General features: G+C 40.0%; 3 protein-coding genes across 7 annotated transcripts in view; 2 read left to right on the top strand and 1 right to left on the bottom strand.

Annotated features, from left to right (window-relative positions):
- Positions 1-7,961, top strand: part of clstn1 (calsyntenin 1) — a 36,851-nt gene extending 28,890 nt beyond the window's left edge. For both annotated transcript variants that reach the window (XM_074681508.1, XM_074681507.1), the window contains 11 exons: positions 101-222; positions 363-525; positions 886-936; positions 1,946-2,103; positions 2,712-2,860; positions 3,601-3,845; positions 5,147-5,317; positions 5,451-5,596; positions 5,699-5,834; positions 6,609-6,793; positions 7,649-7,961. In XM_074681508.1, coding sequence (XP_074537609.1) covers positions 101-222; positions 363-525; positions 886-936; positions 1,946-2,103; positions 2,712-2,860; positions 3,601-3,845; positions 5,147-5,317; positions 5,451-5,596; positions 5,699-5,834; positions 6,609-6,793; positions 7,649-7,843 — 1,721 coding nt within the window. In that variant the 3' untranslated portion in view covers positions 7,844-7,961. The remainder of the gene's footprint in view (positions 1-100; positions 223-362; positions 526-885; positions 937-1,945; positions 2,104-2,711; positions 2,861-3,600; positions 3,846-5,146; positions 5,318-5,450; positions 5,597-5,698; positions 5,835-6,608; positions 6,794-7,648) is intronic.
- A 3,145-nt stretch (positions 7,962-11,106) lies between these two features.
- lzic (leucine zipper and CTNNBIP1 domain containing) lies at positions 11,107-14,053 on the bottom strand. The gene is made up of 7 exons (XM_074681513.1): positions 13,833-14,053; positions 13,436-13,559; positions 13,131-13,266; positions 12,916-13,014; positions 12,678-12,773; positions 12,373-12,454; positions 11,107-12,280 (listed from the first exon to the last, which is right to left on the bottom strand). The coding sequence occupies exons 2-7, from the start codon at positions 13,534-13,536 to the stop codon at positions 12,225-12,227; spliced, it is 570 nt and encodes a 189-aa protein (XP_074537614.1). The 5' UTR covers positions 13,537-13,559; positions 13,833-14,053; the 3' UTR covers positions 11,107-12,224.
- A 66-nt stretch (positions 14,054-14,119) lies between these two features.
- On the top strand, positions 14,120-19,457 carry nmnat1 (nicotinamide nucleotide adenylyltransferase 1). 4 transcript variants are annotated; one of them, XM_074681512.1, is made up of 6 exons: positions 14,126-14,188; positions 14,276-14,327; positions 14,533-14,661; positions 15,183-15,366; positions 17,944-18,068; positions 18,713-19,457. In XM_074681512.1, exons 3-6 carry the CDS (start codon positions 14,547-14,549, stop codon positions 19,111-19,113), a joined length of 825 nt encoding a protein of 274 aa, XP_074537613.1. In that variant the 5' UTR covers positions 14,126-14,188; positions 14,276-14,327; positions 14,533-14,546; the 3' UTR covers positions 19,114-19,457. The 4 variants fall into 4 exon arrangements, with proteins under 4 accessions (XP_074537610.1, XP_074537613.1, XP_074537612.1 ...); XM_074681509.1 differs by lacking the exon at positions 14,276-14,327 and having other exon boundaries at positions 14,120-14,188; XM_074681511.1 differs by having other exon boundaries at positions 14,148-14,327.
- Positions 19,458-19,701: the final 244 nt, after the last annotated feature.

The following is a 19,701-nucleotide window of genomic DNA, read 5'->3' as shown; positions in this document are numbered from 1 at the left end:
TTCTAAAGGCATGACTGTTTTTTGACATTTTATTTTTTATTTATTTAGGTTTAAGAGTCACAGCTGCATTTTTGACAACCTCTCATATTCTTCTCTGCAGAGATGAACAGGCATCACTACTCCCTCTACGTCCACAACTGCAGACTGATCCTCCTCCTTCGCCAGGACCCATCTGAGGCTGAGAACTACAAACCAGCCGAGTTTCACTGGAAACTCGACCAGGTTAGCTGCTTTACAGATTTAGAGAATAACCTGTGACCCTCAATATTTGGCAACAAACCAAACGACAGGTTTAGCTTTAGATGTAACTTTGACAATCCCCTTTTTCAGCTTTTCACTCCTGTCTGCTGTTTTCTTCACAGGTGTGTGACAAAGAGTGGCATCACTACGTGCTGAATGTGGAGTTCCCCACTGTGTCTCTGTTTGTTGATGGAACCTCTTTCGAGCCATTCCTGGTCACAGAGGACTACCCACTGCACGCCTCCAAGATTGAAACTCAGCTTACCATTGGTGCTTGCTGGCAAGGTAAACTTGATGAGGAATTTTTTTTGTTTGTTTTGACAAAAGCAATCAGATTAATGAGCCATGGTTCTTTTATGTGTGAAAAATTTGCAAAAAGTTCTTAAAGTAGAGATACATTGTAAAGACGTGGGTTGTTCACAATGGCAACGTGGAAAAAAATATACTCTATTCCTGTCCAATACATGGGTTATTACAATGCTTTTTTATATTCAGACCTATGTAGTGCGCATGATATTTTATTAACTCTTTTCATAGAGTCTCAGTTGATGCACCATGATCTCGTATGAAGCATCTGAATCTCTACTGCAGACCCTCAACCTTCCTCCCTGTCTCTCCCTGCTCTCTTGTTTCTGTCCTTTACAGACAACTCAGGACATGACAATGACACTGAGTCAGTCTCTGAGCCCACCTCAGGTTGCTCAAATCTTTCCCTTTCTCCTCAAATATGTCCATGTGTCCACCAATGTCCCACCACCTTAACTGCATCCTCACCCATTTGACTAGAATGATTTTTTTTTCACACAGATTATTTTCATCAGTGTTTGGAGCATGATGCAGAATGAATGAGTCTGGTTTTATTGCATATCTGCCTGGAGTATTGTTTTTGCGTTTTCTTAAATTTCTGTGTGTTCCCTGTTCCTGTTACAGCAGTCAGGTCATTTTATGCTTTTTTTTCCTCACCACACCCTGATTCACACGCAGAACAGAAATAGACGTTTAATGAGGACAAAACGATGACCTGGCTGCAGGTTTTTGGCTGCAGTTTTGGCTCTTCTTTCAGAGCATGACCTAGGGGTCAGAATCAGTATCTCCCCCGTATCAGATAACACGGCCGCAGCAGATACTTCTGCCAATACAAACCAAAACACACACACACACTCAGGATGAATGTAGAAATGTGAGACCTTGAGATGTGAAAACTTCAGGTTTGTTTCTGCCTCTGCATTTCCCCAGCCTTCATGTATATTTCAGCTGTATTCCACCTCTCATTTCACTGAACAGAAAACGACTCCGTTTTCAGTATTTAATGTCTTTAGCATCTAAAAGTTAGCAGGAGGGTTTAATTATTTTATGATAATCACATGATCATAAACAGATAAATTTCACAATTACACCAGAGCCTCCTTAAATTTTCTTTTTTTCTCAAAACTATTTTCTTTTACTCTGAGTAAAGCAGCAGTTCACCTGCCTGATGCAGATGTTGCATGATGAGTCTTAGGTGTGTGAATGCTCATCCATCATTCTCCTATCCTTCAGTAGGCCTTGGGGTCATAAACACACACATACTAACTTGCATGAATACCACTCATGTCAGCTTTACACATAGCCAGCATGATTAAATCTTCAGACCAGTCTGTGGAATTTAAGCCTTAATAACTGTCTTCATTGCTTTCCTCCCGCCTCTCTACCTTGACACATTCAGGTGCTAATGCCCGGATGGCTCAGTTTTTCCGGGGCAACCTTGCGGGGCTGATGATCCGCTCCGGGAAGCTGGAGAACAAGAAGGTGATCGACTGTTTGTACACCTGCAAGGAAGGACTTGATGTGCAGCTGCCTGAAGAGGTAGCCTCAGCTGTCAAGGTGAGGAGGACAGAGAGTTGTAGAGACACGAAAATGTAACTTCTCAGTCAGGATGGATCTGAGCAGACTTGTGTCTCAGAAAGTCAAATAAAATCACACTCTCAGGCTTATGATCCTGTAAGGACATGTTCAAGTACTCACAAGGCTGTTAATTGTAATTAATTTTATGGCTGATAAATTTAACAAGTTCAAGCTTTTACAGTATTTATGAGAGGTGAGAATAAGAATTCAAAAATTTTAATTAAGAAAAAACCCCAAAAATCAGAATTTGAAGCTTTTGTGTATTTGTCAGCTGTTTTGCAACTTGTCCAATATATCATTACATTTTTTTCAGGGTTTTAATTTTTAGGTTTTAACCAGTTTGAACCAAAATGATGAGTTTCTTTTTATAGTTCACCAATTAGAATAAACTGTTAAAAATTTAAGAAACAATTGTATATTACAAGTAAAAACCTAGATATTGATCTCAGACATTTCAGTTTCTTCTCATGATTGAATAACTGCTCGTTTTTTGTCCAGTGGTGCACATTTACACTTTTGGATGCTAGCATAGAATCAAAGACATGTTTTAAACTACAAACTCTGTCACCCCCACGTTTTTCTCTCAGGTGGAGTTCAACCCTAACCAGTCCTCTCTGACTGTGGAGGGCGATGACATTGATGCCTTTGACAAGGTGATGCAGCACATCTCCTACCTGAACTCCCGCCAGTTCCCCACCCCCGGCATCAGGCACCTTCGCATCTCCACCACTGTCAAGTGAGTAGCAGGAGCCAAGAATACTTCACCCGTTGATTTTAATTTTCCTCGCTCGGTCTCGGATGTGTCACCTCATCTGTCAGTCAGCAGCAAGTGGAACGGGCTCTTTTTGCCTGTTAGGCATTCAGATTCAGGGGTTTGATTTTTTCTTTTCTCCTTTAAATTTAAGGAGGGTTTGTTGAGGTAAACAAGAGGTCATGAGCTTACCTGATTCCCATTACAAACAGTAAATTCGTAATACTTTGTGGTTGATGAATGACAGGCAGAAGATTTTATATTTTATCAGCTGCCCTTGATATAGATTTTTCTTACGACAAAGATTCTCTCAGGGGCTTAAGTATGAATAATAAATAGCACTGCATTAGCTGTGTGAAAAGAATATATTTAGACTCTGATTTTTGCCAAGCCTCGTTCAAGATTGGTATGTTCACTTATTGAATTCAACAGTTTTTTTTAGTAGACCCAGAAACTAGAGCTGCTCATATTGAACTACACACTTTCCAGGTGAAAGTCACCCAAATGTTGTTACATCTTACTGATTTTGAGCAAACACTTTAAATTTATTTTAGAACAGATAGTAATTTTTGAGACCTAGAAATCCAGGTGGTTTGAATGTATTTACTGTTACATGCTGTTACTGTTTCTCTCTGTGTTTGTCTTTAATCCCTGCCTGAAAAAGACCTTTATTAGATGATAGAAACAGGCCTCATTTGAAATGCTAAACATAATTATTTCCCCAGATGCTTCAATGAAGAGGCCTGCGTCACCGTGCCAGATGCTGAAGGTTACGTGATGGTGCTGCAGCCCGAGGAGCCCAAGATCAGCCTGAGCGGCATCGATCACTTTGCCCGCAGTGCTGCTGAATTTGAAAGCCAGGAAGGTGTGACGCTGTTTCCTGAGCTACGCATTGTGAGCACCATCACCCGCGAGGTGGAGGCTGACACAGAGTCAGAGGCAGCGGAGGGAGCTGATGACGACCCTACAGGTAAGAGGAGTACGTTTAGATAATGTCACAGGTCATCTGAAGACTGACTGCACAGTTAACCCATTCACGTATGCCTCATGACTAAATATAAAGCAGAAGGAGATGGTTGGGATTACAGTTGCAGGCTGAATGCAAGGCTGAGTTCTGTAGGCAGAGGCAGAGAGAGGAGATTAGTTGTTTACTTCTTAAGGGTGGGATCAGTGGCCAGTCGTGCCATCTGTTCAGCGTGTATACCCGCTACGACAAGAAGACACAATAGATGAGCACGGGGGTTGACACAGATACAGGGCGATGCCATGTCCTGCAGAGAAAAGCACGCCATATGGGACAAAGGGTTTACAAAGCCCTGGAAGTATTACCTGCATGAACTTGCACCGCCTTCAGCTGTGAACAAATGTGAGATGTCATGGCAGATGACTAAGAGTCATTTAATGAGAGCTAACATGAAGTCAAGAGGTTCAAACAGCCTGTGCAGGAACTTTAATTTACAACCACAAGAAAAAAGGCAGGTGGCCTCACCTGCACCTTTAATGTTTTTAAGTATCAGCTTCACCTGCTTTGATTGTCTGAACATATCAATCTCAGGAAATTAGTAAAACATTACTGAAGATATTTTATGAAATGTAAAATTTTGTAGGTTTTTTTTCTTTTTCTTTTTTATTTCAGTCATGGGAGGTATCTTCTGTAGCAACACTGTAGCTTTTAATGCTAAAGTAGTGACTCTCCTGGAGGTCTGATTTATGACTATGGTTAGCCCAAAGTAGTTCAGCCCACGAGTACGATGACATTGTAAAGGGAGGGGCTCACACCGGGCTGAACTTATTCCAAGAATGACTAATGACCAGAATATTGTGTCCCACACTTTATGTAGGATGCTCGCTCATGTTGTCCTTCATCCTATGCCTTTAACCCCTCACCCACTTCTTATACATGTTTCTCTAAAATAAGATGTTTCAGAAACCTATCAACTTTTTTGACAATGGAGTGAAAAAGACTGAAATGTAACAGACCCCTCGCCTGCTCCTCAACTCTGTGTGTAGCCTGTGGCTTGATACAGCAGCTGCTACTCAACTAACATACATAGATCTTTTCCCACCTGTAAGCTTTGATTTGAATAGTTGGAAATGTAGGTGCTAGGTTACTTAAAGGAAAAAAAAAAAGATTAGAATCATCCTTTGTGAGTCCAGTGTTAGATCAGGGGGAACACTTCACACTTGTAGTTATACTTGAGTATTTTAATACCCTCTCCTTTTTAAAGTTTGTCAAATGTTTATTCTGAATATATTTTCTTCTTCCTTCAGTCCAAGAGACAGTGGTGTCAGAGGAGATTATGCACAACCTGGACACATGTGAGGTGTCTGTGGTGGGAGATGAGCTGGATGGGGAGCATGAGAGCCTGGAGGTGGACATGTCCCAGCTGCAGCAGCATGGCCTGGAAATGAGCTCCTCTAACCTTGGCCTTGTCATAGCAGGTACTGACGTTAGAGCTGTCAGGAAGAGATCATAGCTGTGTATTACACAGTCAATTCTTGTACTTGTAGTTGGTGAGTTTGGGCCTACCTAACACCTTCTGTTAACACAAGCTGTTCTGTGTGTGTGTTCCAGGCGTGAGCACCATGTCCAATTATGAGCAGGTCCTGCATCTTATTCGCTACAAGAACTGGCATACAGAGGCTCTCTTTGACAGGAAGTTCAAACTCGTCTGCTCTGAACTCAACGGGCGCTACATCAGCAATGACTTCAAGGTTGAGGTACGACTGAGCCGTCGTCGTGCATAAAATGCTACCTAATAATCCCTGAGCTGCACCTAAATGACTTTTTTTTTGACTAAATTGTGTTTCCTGTTTTTGTAGGTGAATGTTATCCACACAGCCAATCCTGTGGAGCATGCCAACAATGCCATGGTTCAGCCAAACTTCATAAACCCTGTGCACCACGCCTCTGTGGATCTGTCTGGTCACAACCTGGTCAACGCTCACCAGGCCTCAGGTACTGATCCACAAGAGTTTAACATGAAAGACTGGGCTTAAAAAACACACATAATTTCATTATGAAAACACTCAGAAAGAATCATCCTGAAAGAGATTCAGCGGACTTTCAGTTTAAGTTCTATCTTACAGATTGTGTTTCTTTTTAAATAAAGTTTAACAATTATGATCTTCTTTTTTAATTAAAGGTGTCTCCTGAAGTTCCCTTCCTGTGAATCACTTCTATAGAAAACGTTGTCAAACCAGTAATCTGCTTAATTGCTGTGGCAGAAAAAAAATATTAGGCCTCTGTTATGGCAAGCCTTACCAGGAATGGATTACAGTTCATTAACCAGAAATAGGGCACGTTTTGAACACTGTTTATTTGCCCATTTTTTTTTAATGGCACAACTTTAGGGATTACACTTGAGTGCTGTCTGCGACATCTGCACAGCCTGTGGTCTGAACACAACCTTTTATTTCCCAGCTTCAGTAATCCTGCAGGCTGTCAGGCTCAGTAAGCCTGTAACCACATGAGAGAGGCCCTCTGCTGCTAATATGGGACAGAGTAAAGCAGGTTGGCAGCAGATAGGTAAATTTATTTAAAGAAAGACACACCTCAAGCCGCCTAAAGCATCCATCTGCAGCTCAGTAAGAACCTATTAAAACCAGCCCAGGTAAAGCATGGTGTGAGGTAGAAAATGCCTTGAATGACTGTTGAAGCTGTGTGTCTCTGCATACCAACAACTAATCTGTCATTCTGTGTTTGTTTGCTGTGTTTTTGTGTCCCCTGCAGTGGTTCCCAGTGCTGCCACCATTGTCATCGTGGTGTGTGTCAGCTTCTTGGTGTTTATGATCATCCTTGGTGTGTTCCGTATCCGTGCTGCACACCAACGCACAATGAGAGACCAGGAGAACGGCAAGGAGAACGAGATGGACTGGGATGACTCAGCGCTTACCATCACTGTCAACCCCATGGAGGTGAAAACACACACTCAGTGTTTGCAGGGAGGCTAAACGAGTACAGATTTTTTGGTGTCAGTCCAGTAAATAGATGTCTATTTGTACAGAATTACCCCCAAACAGAGTGAGGCTGTGTTACAGGCCAGACAGCTTAGCACGTGCTAAAGCCCTGTGTGATGCTGCAACTGTGGCCTACTTTAAAAGCCCTGCTGGGATGAGGGACACACTCTGTAGATGTTGTGGTGTGTTAGCCTGCCAAGTAATGAAAAAGGACATACATCAATATCTTTGATTCATGTGATGAATTTCTCTGAAGCAGTTTGTCTTACAGACATTTAGTGCCTCAGTCATGAGAACAGCTCCACTCCAGTTCTCCCACTCCATTTTCTACTTAATGAGTCAGCTTATTGGCAGGATATAAATATCTCCAAAGTGAATTCACACCTTTTTGATGTAATTGGACATCGCTGATGTAAATAGCACCTTGACATGAACAGTTGCTCGGACTGGACAAGTTTAAAAATATCTATCTTTTTGTTTCTTTAATGGAGTTATGAAGTCCTTCAAAAATAATCAACATAAATTGAGCTCATTAAAAATGCTTGCATGAAAAGCAGATCTGACAAATGTAAGTCACATCATCCAAAATGCTTAGTTCACTGATAGGGTGTTGTAAATAAAAATGAAAAACTAGTAAAGAGCTTTATTTTTTGGCTCAAAGAATTCCATTTGATAATTTCTCGAACACTCATAGAAAGTTAGATGTTACAATGTGCCTGTTAAGTTGTTTTTTTAACATAAAGATGCATCTGGATGCTTTTAGATTATTGTTTGACTCAGCTTGAATCTCTCTTTTCTCTGCCTGCTACATAGACATATGAGGACCAACACAGCAGCGAGGAGGAGGAGGAAGAGGAGGAAGAGAGCGAGGATGGAGAGGAGGAAGATGACATCACGAGTGCTGAGTCAGAGAGCAGTGAAGACGAGGAGGGCGGGGAGCCGGAGGACCAGCAGGGGGCCAGCAGACAGCAGCAGCTGGAGTGGGACGACTCCACCCTCACCTACTGAAACAGCACACACACACACACACACACACACACACACACACACACACACACACACACACACACACACACACACACACACACACACACACACACACACACAAACACACACATGAACATAACAGTTAACACAAGCGCATGCACACACACTCCCACCCAGTACAGCTACATGTCCAAGGAGCCATGATGTAAAAAGAAAAAAAACACAAAAGAAAAAGAAAACTTCCCTTCAGCGTATATATGGTCAAGGTTTTCCTGTCGTTATCTTAGTGGTGGTACTCAGTGTAGTGTAGTCATCACCGCATCGCTGATTTTTACTCTTTTTTTATTTATTATATTTTAATTCCCGGGAAAACTTGGCCTACATTTGTTTTGAACTGTGTGAGGAAGCCAACCCTGCACTTTTTCTGTTTTCTCTCAGACATAAGGCTTTCAAATGGAGAATTTCTTTTCCTGATGTCAATTCTTTGCTTAATGCTTTTAGAATTGTTTGCCGCAAAACTCATACTGCTTTGACTTGAGTTCTCTTGACTTGTAGTCCTCAGTATACAACGCTTCAACTGGTAGACTGCTTTTTTTCTTTGATTTTCTTTGTCTTCTTTTAGTGCATGAGGATACTTGAGAAGTCATGTGTAGAGAAATAAATTGCTTTTTAAAGATTTTGTAAATATAAAAGAAAACATGTAATTAGTCAATGTGTTAGTGAAGGCCTACTCCAACGGGGTCCAATATCTAAAATGACGCAGTACCCAATGTAGAATATTTGTGTCACAAAGGCTGTAGCATGTTGCTCAACTCCTGCAAAAGCTGCATCACCATGCTTGTACAAAAAAAAATCTGCTTCATGATGAAAAATCCAGGACTTTAAACTGAGGCTTTCATGGCAAAGTGACGTTCATTTTGTCTTTCTTTTTTTGGCAAAAATAATTTTTCTTTTGCTTTCTCACAGGCAGAACTGATCGATGGTTTCAGCTCCATTCATTGCTTTGCTTTGCTTGCACAGGCGTCGGTGTATCTCATTCCCAGTAGATCTCACTGTTGTACAGAAGGGATTGTCTTTTTTTTGTTCTGGGTAATCATACATGCCAATGTACAAATCTACATTTCAAGTGGAACAGTAAAAACCCTGGGCCAGCAGGTACTGAAGTGCTGTTGATCTGTCAGAGGGACTAACATTTCTGCCAGTGTATTCGAATAAGTAGAGAGATTTCCTCAGCAGCTTTAAAAGTCTTTCGCCTGTATCCTCGTCCTGCTGTGCAGACAGAAGTTAGAGGAGAAAAACCCCTCAAACTACTGAAGAAGCAGATTCATGACAGACAGCTTTAGTGGAGTTTGGTGGAATAGTGCAGCTGCTGGCATAGTTTATCGTCGGATAGAAGAGAAATGGTTAAGTACTTTTCGGGATTGTTTTATTGCAGGTTTGTTCTAGTGGCACAGCTATTTAAACCGGAAAAAATAGAACATATAAGATAGAATTTAACACTGTTTTCTTATTGCATAGTAAGCACAGGCTCTCTGACACCTTAAGGAATGACACTTAAAGGTGTGACTGCTTAGTTTACAAAAGGAAAACACATCAAAATGAATTTTGTTTGAATCTTAAATGAACTATTTTTTGCAATAGACCACTAGATTTTATTGTACATGGAACTGTACTGTAGAGTTGTTCTAAAGATATTTGTTTACATTTGGTAAACTTATTTTCCTTCTGGTAATAGTATAAAGCTTATACATCTGATTGGGAAAATGTGTCCGACCTCTCAGACTCTGTTGTCCATCACTGTTGTATATATCTTTCACAAAACCAGATACAACCTTGTACCTTCACACTTTACTGTTAAGTGTTTGTGTCTTGTTTCGGGGTACCAAGTAAATGTAAACATTTCCCAAACCTGCATAATGAAAGCAGATCAGATTTGGGGCATTGAAGTGGGCAGAATGTGGCATTATCAGGAGCAGAAACGTTAAAGTTGCGAGTCTCTATTTTGCATGCAAATTTATTTTCAGAGGCCAAATGGGTTTGCAAACACATTAAGAGGACAGGTACTTTTGTGGGTTTGAGCCCCACAGTTGGTGTTTTAGTTAATTTATAATTTTTAGGAGGTCTGGGGTGCAAAGTGAGTTAATAGTCTCCCCTCCATGATGACTTGGACTTGTTATAAGAGTTCCAAGTCTGAACCGGCTGAGATGGGAGTGCCTTTATCCGATCATAGCGCAAATTAGCAGGTCTAACAAAAAAACACTCATTTGTGCGCTTTTATTTGTTAAAATATTTTGTTTTTTATTTGTATTTGTTTAAAGCTAGATTTCTAAGAGAGCTGGGGATTTACACTTTTCTTTCAGTTTGTTGTAACTATAGTCCACCAATAGTTTGATTAAAAGTGAAAAACGTTTTACATAGATGTCATGTGTCCATGTTGATGTTTAGAGGAACTAGAACCATATTGTATCTTCTATAGATATTGTACTAAATCATTGACGGAATCCACCTTTAAAGAGATGTACAGTACATTATTAAATTGCTTTGGCAGCATACATGGGTATACTGTTAATTCACCTCTTTGTGTATAGTGGAAGGTCATTTTGAACAGTGTCCTATTGCCTGAGTTGTTGGGAAATGATTTTGAGGGCAGCATGAAATTCACATGAACCAGAGAATAATGAGCGTGTCGGCTTGGAAAGCTTCATTTTGTTAGACACTTGATGTCCACATTTCATCTACTGAAAAACACAATCCCATGGGTTACTGTTATGTGCACACTGACTCTTCAGTCAAGTCTCCACAGTGACTCCACCATCTCCTGTTTTCTTGGTGTAATGCTTTCTGACCAGCCCCTGAGCTAAGTGTGGGATGGTTGAATTGAATGTCACTGCCTAACAAACTGAAATGCAGCCATACTCTAATAACACTTAAGATTAAAGGGGACTTTACTTTGCATGAACCACAATTTTGTGTTACGTTCCATGTGGGCTTGTGAGACCGGAATGAGAAAGAAGACATGATACACTACTGATTTTCTGATTGTCTGTTTCACATGTCCAGATATTTTTCTTTTCCCCGTTTGTTTACTTTAAAAACGTTTTGCTCAAAATGGACGGTAACAATGTTTTCAGAATGATTGAGCGCTTCCTTTCTGCTTGTTGGAGCTGCTCTCACTTTTCTACCAATTTAAAGGCAAATTGTAGTAAAGTTGATGCTCGCTCATAAACAAATAAAGGATGATGAGATGGGGTATAACTTCTGTCTGCTTGTTTTTCTTCAACACATACTAAAAATGAAATGTTAGGCATAGGAAAGAAATTTTATTATTAAAACAGATATGAAACAAAAGGACCGGTCCAGATGCATCACAGAGACAACAACCATGTAAAGACAATTAGGTTAAAAGAAACATAAAATACACCAGGCAGAATGAAGCAAGCTGTAAATCTGGAGGCAGCGCTGCTGACAAGCTCAAACAAGAGCAATAGTGCCCTCTGGTGGTGAGATTAAAATGTCTCAGGTTAAAGTTGAACAAATCAAATGAATAAATAAACACTGCTGCTGTTTCTGGATTCAGCCAAACAGTTGAATGTTTAATTCATTTTGATATATTGTAAACATTATGACTTTAAGCTTTGAATAATCTGAGCCAGTCCACCTTAAAATTAGAAACACTATAAACTGAAGGCACACATATGCTTCATTGTTTATGACAAAGCAAAGGTTAAAGAAAAATAAAATAATATACAAAATAAGGTGTATGTTGAAATATGTTGTCCCATGATGAACATATCTGGACTTTTTATGTCCCATATTCAAGGTGAAGGTGACTGAAGCTTTGTAGCTCTGGGGAGCTTCTTTTAATTTCACAAATTAAGAATCTACCACTCCACTTACTTTCAAACAATACTGGATGCAAACATAAAATTAATTATTCAGTGTACCAATTGATTTAATAGTAATGTTAGTTTTGACAATCATTTTCTAAATCCCACAGTAAACAGTCAAACTAAAATAAAATATCAAAAAGCATCTTGGATAGTTGCAGCACAAAAATAGAAAATAATCATAAAAACTACAAAGTTTACTGTTAAACTTCAGAGGAAAGAGGGCTACAGCAAGCCTAACAGTGCGAATCACCCATCAATATTTCTCTTGAACTGCTTGGCCTCTCAACATTTCACTAACTACAACTTTCGTACTTACAAGACAAAACCATCAGCATCTATCTGGACAAACAAAATACATACAAAATTTAAAGGTTGAAAACAATATTGCTAAAAAGTGTGATAACATTCAAAAACCCCTAAAAGTGCACTGACTGCTAAAAGAATCGATGTTCAATTGGCACATTGTCTTCTTGGTAATAACAAAGAGTTAAAATTGGTGTTTTGTAAAATCATTATGCCTTTGTTTTCACCCCAGAGCTAGCTAAAGCCATTATTTTGTCTTCAGAGCCTGAAAAGAAAGAAAGAAAACATGTTAAATAGAAATATTCATGCAAGACCTTGTAATGAAAAACATTCCAGTGAGATTATGTTGGTTCTTACCTGAATTTGCAGTCACTTTCTCAAACTGGCTGAGAGTAGCTGTCGCATTTTCTGTGAGAAAAGTCTCATCCTCTGAAGTCAGCTGTCAAACCAGCAAGAAATAATAAAGAAAACAACTTCAGAAAATGTTAATGTATCTAAAACATGGCATCTCCCCCTAAAATAAGACTGAAGCCTGTTGTAGCAACTAATCAGTCTGTGTAGTGACAGTTACATGACTAAAATAAGTCAGTGCAGCTTATGGATTCATAAACACAAGCCTGTGAATCATCCACAGGAAAATTTCCTCTCTATGAGATCCTCACCGTCTCTCCAAGTTTTCGCAAGGCTGTGAGAATTTCCATTTTCTGCTGGGTGTACACATGCCGTGATAGCTTTCCCACCATGACATCCCGATCCATCTGTGAAAAATGTCACATGACAGTTGGACAGGTTTCAGGCTACATAAAAAGAAACACCTAGGAGTGGCTGAGATATTGAATTTCACATTTTCTGCACATAGAAAAGTCTCAACAGTTATCTTGCAAACATTGAAGTGCAGACCTCTGCCAGTCTGGTCCTCAGCTGTCCTGGTTGCTTTTTCGCAAAAAGTCGAATAACCTCTGGGGTTTTGAAAGCCTGGCTGATAGCGGCCTGGATTGCCTGATAGGAAGAAAAACACTGGACAGATCAGCATCCAAACTGTAAGCTGCTCCTGTGCCATGTGTTATTACCTCACAGCATAAAGTGAATGCACATTACTTGTTGACTGTTCGTACCAGCTGCATTCCACTCAGTTCATCCACAAGTGTCATGTCTCCTGTCATGATCTTCTTCAGGGAGTCGTTAAATTCACTCAGCTGTTCTAACGTTTCTTTTTTTGTCTCTTCATACTCCTCTTCATCCAGGTCTTCTCTGGAATAAAGACAGAAAAAGTGAGCGACTATCAGTCTCAGGAATGTGTTCAAATGCATTTACTGTTTTGAATACAAATTACATATCATTTTTTCTAAACTTCAAATTTTGCTGATTTATTCAAAGTCATGTTCATGCTTATAGACGTATATATCTTTATTTTCTGCACCTGCACTCCTCCAGATCCTGGAGCTGCTGCATCAGTCTGTCAAGTTGCTCTTCCATATTTTGCCTCAATTTTCCTGTTTCTGATTTCCCTCGAGAAGCCATCTTTGATGAAAATTGTCTCGAGCCTTCAGACGATGCCAGAAGTAAAGAAGAGAGACAGATTAAAACCCTTTAAATCCCTCTACCAAGTGTTTCAAAAATTAAGTTATCACTAACCTAGCATGCTATTTAGTCTGTATCAGTATCACTTTGTTGAAGCCAAAGTTACATGTTCAGAAACATCTAGGTAATGACTGACTGAAAATCTATTTATAAAAGTATGAGCCCTAGGATCAAAGCATGTAAACGACTAAAAGCTGTTTGGTTAGCTGAATTGCTAGTTAGCAAAAACATCTCACCCGGACTCTTTGAACAGTTGTCAACCAGTTGTTTAGTTTGTCATATAATTTGGTCATTAAATGATCATTAAGTGATCAGAATTATTGGACTGTACTTCCAAAAATAAATAAAAACAGCGGACATTAACTTTTTGTGTGGATGGTAAAAAGATTAAGTCGAGGCGTTTTAGGTTTTGGATTTGTGATTGTGAATGCAGCTCAATAGTGTGTGGGTGCGGCTATCTTCTTCCTGGTCCATTCTGTCCAATCAGATAGCTCTAATATGATGACGCGCCCTGTGTTTGTAGCGGAAACTGTGGCACATTCACAAATGACTGCCGCGGTTCCTGTTGGAAAAGAGCGAATTCTTCCATGCTGTAATTATTACTTTTTATTAATTTGGAGAAGAACCTGTTTCTGTCAAAGCTTACTTTTGTGTTCATTTTTTCTTGTCCTGTCGTCAGTATTTATGGGAAACTAGCAAACCCGCACTGCAGTCAAAGCTAACGTAGCCAGGTGTGACAATATGATGACAGCACCGACGATCAATGAAGCTAACGTGCATTTTCTCGATACTGTGGTCACATTCTAAGTGTCATTCAGTAACCACAAAGTTTAATAAGGGTGCTTTTGTAAGTAACGTGATTTGTTTTCTTCCTTCAATTTGCCGTGTTTTCTCATCATGTTTTTTATATTTGTTTTGTTTTTCGTATAAATCCAGCCACAGCATGAGGCATGGAGGGTCGGGATGTCACCAAAGTGGTCCTGCTGGCTTGTGGGTCGTTCAACCCCATCACAAACATGCACCTGAGAATGTTTGAACTGGCCCGAGATCATCTGGAGGAAACAGGTTGAGTGAAGTTAGAATTAAACGCTCCATATGTATTTTCTACATGTGTGAAGATTGTACTTACAAACAACATGTCTCCTGGCAAAGTATAAACAGTATTCTACTTTATAAACAACATTATGGGATTAAAACACGATCAGAAGATTTAACTATAATTAGAAAAAAAAAAAGCTTGTCATGGTTTAGCCCTTTCAAAAATAACTCAATTCTAGTAGAGCTGCATGTGTCCATATTTAAGAAACTAGTTTTGCTTTGAATTAATTATAGCTGTCTGTATCCAGATTTAACAGTGTAGTGTAGTAAAACACCAAGTTTTCAAGCTGGATGAAAAGCAGAACCATGCTCACTTCCTTATTGGTAGATTGTGTGAAGTCTCTGTAAATGATGTAAAAAGAGGTCCACAGCCTCTCTGCATTCAATGCACCATTAGGTAACTTTTGTGATCTGTATTTTTAACCATATAAGTTGAAATACGTTGATTGATCAAACCATCTTGTCTTATCATGTCTTAAACCCCTCAGGTCATTACAGGGTGGTGAAAGGTATCATCTCCCCCGTGGGTGATGGCTACAAGAAGAAGGGTTTGATTGAGGCCTGTCATCGGTTGGAGATGGCCAGATTGGCCACAGAAGACTCGAGCTGGATCACTGTAGATGCCTGGGAGGGTTTGCAGCCAGAGTGGGTGGAGACAGCTAAGGTTGTCAGGTAAATTTAGAATTCATATGTGGTTAGTAACAGGGTGACAGGGGCTGTGCTAGCCAAAAGTGTACAAGAAAAATGACATTTATTTATTGTAACAACCTTTTTTTTAGTCATAATATATTTTGTACTGTGTAATCTGTGCTATTAATGCAAACAATGCATTGACCACCAGCAATAATCACTATTGATGATCAAATAGGGGTTTTCTTTTGCTGCGTTTCCACCAAGCAGTACGGGTCGGTTCAGTACGGTTTGGGACGGTTTGGGACAGTTAAGTCTCATCCCGTTTGCGTTTCCACAGAAAACTGTGCCCTCTCGTGGTGGGCGGCGTGTAAGCCGCATGCCGGAAGCCACAGCTGGTAAACAATAGCGCGACGCCGTAGCAGCTTACCCCGCGATTAAATCCAACAAAGAAGAAAACGCGACACAGTAAACAAAGAGCACGGATGGAAGACATGCAGCATTTCGCCCTCTCTGTGATTTTCATGTAACTCTCTGTTACAAAGTGCAATCAAGCTTCGTTTCAGAGAAGTCTGTGTGCCGCCAGGAGAAATGCAGCCGCTGTCGAGGTGAGTGACGATTCTTTTGACCAATCAACCGTCTGCAGTGTGTTGCTCCACCTCCCGAGAGCGGATCGGTTCAGTCTGGCACCCATACGAAAGGGTCCCAAAAAAGTGGGACGGCTCGTCTCGGTTTTTAGGGATCCGTCCCGGGATGAGTCTATGGAAACGCCACTAAAAGCGCACCGTCCCGAGACGAACCGACCCGGACTGCTTGGTGGAAACGCGGCTTTTGATTTTTTTTGTATCACTGATACAGCATCCTACAACTGTGTGGTGGGATGTTGTGGATTACTTATCTAAATAACCTTGATCAATAGAAACTCATGTTCAGAACTTGGGGTTTTAAATCACATATATATATATATATATATATATATATATATATATATATATATATATATATATATATATATATATATATATATATATATACCATTCAACAAGTTTTTGCACAATATTTATGTTGTCTTAGTTTCTAAACAATTAAAAAATATTCCATAGCATAGTATCTATTAATCATTTCTTTTCAAAACAAACACCATCAGCTGAAGGCCTCTGGACATGTCAGTTTTCATATCACTACAGTGTAGCTAGACAGTTCCAGACTGCAAAGAAGGGGAACAGCGTGCTTATAAAAACATTAGTAGTATGGTATCACCCGGAAAGTCATGTCAGTATCACTGGCACTGTCCTCTCTTGGCTCAGGTTTTATCTCTGTCAAAAACAACAGTTTATCGATATCAATAGCTGAACCCTCTCAACTGCTCTTCTGTTCTCAAAGTTTCGGTGCTTGGCCCTTTCTTACTCATTTTCAACATGCTCCACCTTAGAAACATCTAACTCAAATGTAGTACTCGTTTTTACTTTAGCACTGATGAAGTTCAGACTTTCTTCTCAACTTTATCTGTCTCTACAGCAGATTCTACACACTGACTTACTTCCCCACTGAAATAAAACACGGATGAAAGCCAAGTTCCTCCAGTTCAGCTGTGACATATCAGATATGATGATCATCAGCTCCAAGTCATTCACCAAAAACACCCAAACTTCTGTCTCACATCCCATATATCCACCTTGGTGTTCTTTCAGCAGTGATCTCCCATTTGAACACCATGTCAGTAACATCATCAAAACTACCTTCTTCCACCCCAAACACATGACTTATTTCTGCCCATTGTTTTCCGTCTATGTTGCAAAGACTCCATGCTTTGATCATGCCCAGAACTGACCACTGAACTGGTATTTTGTATGACCACATCACCTCTGCCCTCCTGAACCTTCTCGCATTCTCTGTTCCACAATGAATTCAGTATAAAGTCCTCCTCCTGAATTTCAAAGCCCACCATCACCAGGCCCTTCCTACCTCAATGACCTGCTCCACTCCCACACTTCTGCCAACAACTTTTGCTTCTTCAATAACAACCTATGATTTTACATCATTTGGGAAACCTGAAACTTTAGTATTTTCTGTTGAGTCTTTCACCTTATATGTATTCTTATGGTGAAGAGGGACAGGAAATGTGGGGAGTAGAGAGTAGAGGAAGACACGCAGCAAATGGTTGAGGCTGGGAGTTGAACTGCATCAGGGATGTAAGCCTCTATACATAAGGTGTGCACTTAAACTGCTGGGCTAATGGCATCCTGATGTTTTCTGACTTTGACATGTGTTTTAATTCATTGTTTCTTTTGGTGCGTCCCCCTATTTAGTATGATTTTAAAAGGTGTGGTATATAAATGGATGTTTGTCATAGAGAAGTGGCCTCTGACTTTTTTGTTAAAATCATTCAAAGCTATTAAGACGACTCAGAAGCACAGTTTTGACCTCTGAAAGTTCTGCAAACAAAATCTGACTAATCTGATTATTCACATTCAAAGTTCACCTTTTTAAGGAAATCCAGAGAGTAAGGATGTTCAAAATGTTCAAAAATGTGCTGTATGATAAAATGTTTAACATATAATCTTTTTTCTTTGTTAAGTATCCATTCAGGCTGTTTTAATCTTATTTGTATCCTTTTAGGCATCACAATGATGAAATGCTTGCAGCAGAGCAGAACAACGATGATGTGGACACAGTCATGTACCCAAAAAAGAGACGTGTAGAGGAAAATCAATTTGAGGGTTCATCTTGTTACAAACAGAGAGGTAGGTCACATTTGCCTTCGACATTATGACATGAGTTTAACTCAATCAAACCATGGTCTTCAGCAAGAAAAAAAAAAATTAAAAATTAAAAAAAAAAAAAAAAAAAAAATATATATATATATATATATATATATATATATATATATATATATATATATATATATATATATATATATATATATATATATATATATATATATATATATATATCAAATATGAAGGGGCTGAGACTCAGTGTGTCAGTGGCAACGATGATGAAGCTAGTGGCCAAGTTTCCCACGCAGTTTGATAACATTCTTTGAATCTAGTGATGAGAAATAGACCATGTGAACCTCTAACAGGCAGCTGCACTGTACAGGAAAATAAGCATGAGCAGAGGCACTGACCATACCAAGTAATACAGTCATAGAAGATTTGAAGACATACTTCTATAGATATTCTTTTGGTACTGAGCTTTGCTTGGTGTCTGAACCTTAAACCACTTGAATTTTGTACCTGCTATTAGAGGGGCTCATTGATCCCACAATGGGTGATCTAAAGTTAAATTTGATGATAGATTGACTCATTTTCAGTGTCTTTGTTTCTTAATAGAATACCCCACAACCATAAATAAAGATTTAATACCTTTCCCTCTTCTTACTCAGATGTCTCTCGGCTGATGCTGCTCTGTGGGGCGGACGTCCTCGAGTCCTTTGGGGTCCCCAATCTGTGGAAGCAGGAGGATATCACTGAGATTGTGGGTCGATATGGTTTGGTTTGCATCACCCGCAGTGGCAATGACCCCCACAAGTTCATCCATCAGTCCGACACCCTTTGGAAGTACCGCAAGAACATCCATGTGGTCCGAGAGTGGGTAACCAATGAGATCTCAGCGACTCATGTTCGCCGGGCCTTGCGTCGAGGTCACAGTGTCAGGTACCTGCTTCCAAACAAAGTGGTCCACTACATACAAGAGAACGACCTCTACAGTGCTGAGAGTGAGCAGAAAAACGCAGATGTGGTTCTAGCACCTTTTCAAAAATACACTGGTGCTTCCAGTAGCTGAACTTAACCCAATTTAGGGGTTTACTGTGATCTTTTATAGAGTTGAACACATAATAGCCAGCTTTTTTTTAACTTTGACCAGTGCCTTTAGTGTTTTGTGTGTTTTTAAAGAAGTAAATCTTGCATAAACATTCTGTAACATAAGTGAAGCAGTTGCACTTATGTCTGCCTTACATCAACCTATGTGTGTGGAAAGTGTGATAATAACAACCAGGATAACTGAGCAACAGTTCAACCATCTACACCTCATGATGTGATTAAGCCAGTGTGAAGTCATTGATCAAACGAGTCATAATTTGATGGCAGTAATTCGTTTTTTTGGTGTTGCATGGAAGGTTCAAGAACAATTAAAGCTGCAAGCAGCGATGAACGGGCCCTCGCCCCATGTGCGCCAGTCGTTGCGTGTGCTAGCCGCCGCATGCGCTCGTTCAAGGCTTGCCAAGTGGAGCATGTCCCAGCTGCCGCGTGAGCAGCGAAATGTGGCTCAGCCAAAAGCCATAGGTCTAGGCACGAGGGGTAAGCTCAAAAGTTTTGAAGCCTTTAGCTCAAAGTAGCTGGACAGGCTGCAGATATGAGCCCCCGGGTGGCG

Source organism: Halichoeres trimaculatus, unplaced genomic scaffold, assembly GCF_033239565.1.
Source record: "Halichoeres trimaculatus isolate MK-OKI-2021-1 unplaced genomic scaffold, fHalTri1.1 fHalTri1_scaffold_11, whole genome shotgun sequence".
Classification (NCBI taxonomy): domain Eukaryota; kingdom Metazoa; phylum Chordata; class Actinopteri; order Labriformes; family Labridae; genus Halichoeres; species Halichoeres trimaculatus.
This window is presented reverse-complemented; position numbering and strand designations above follow the sequence as displayed.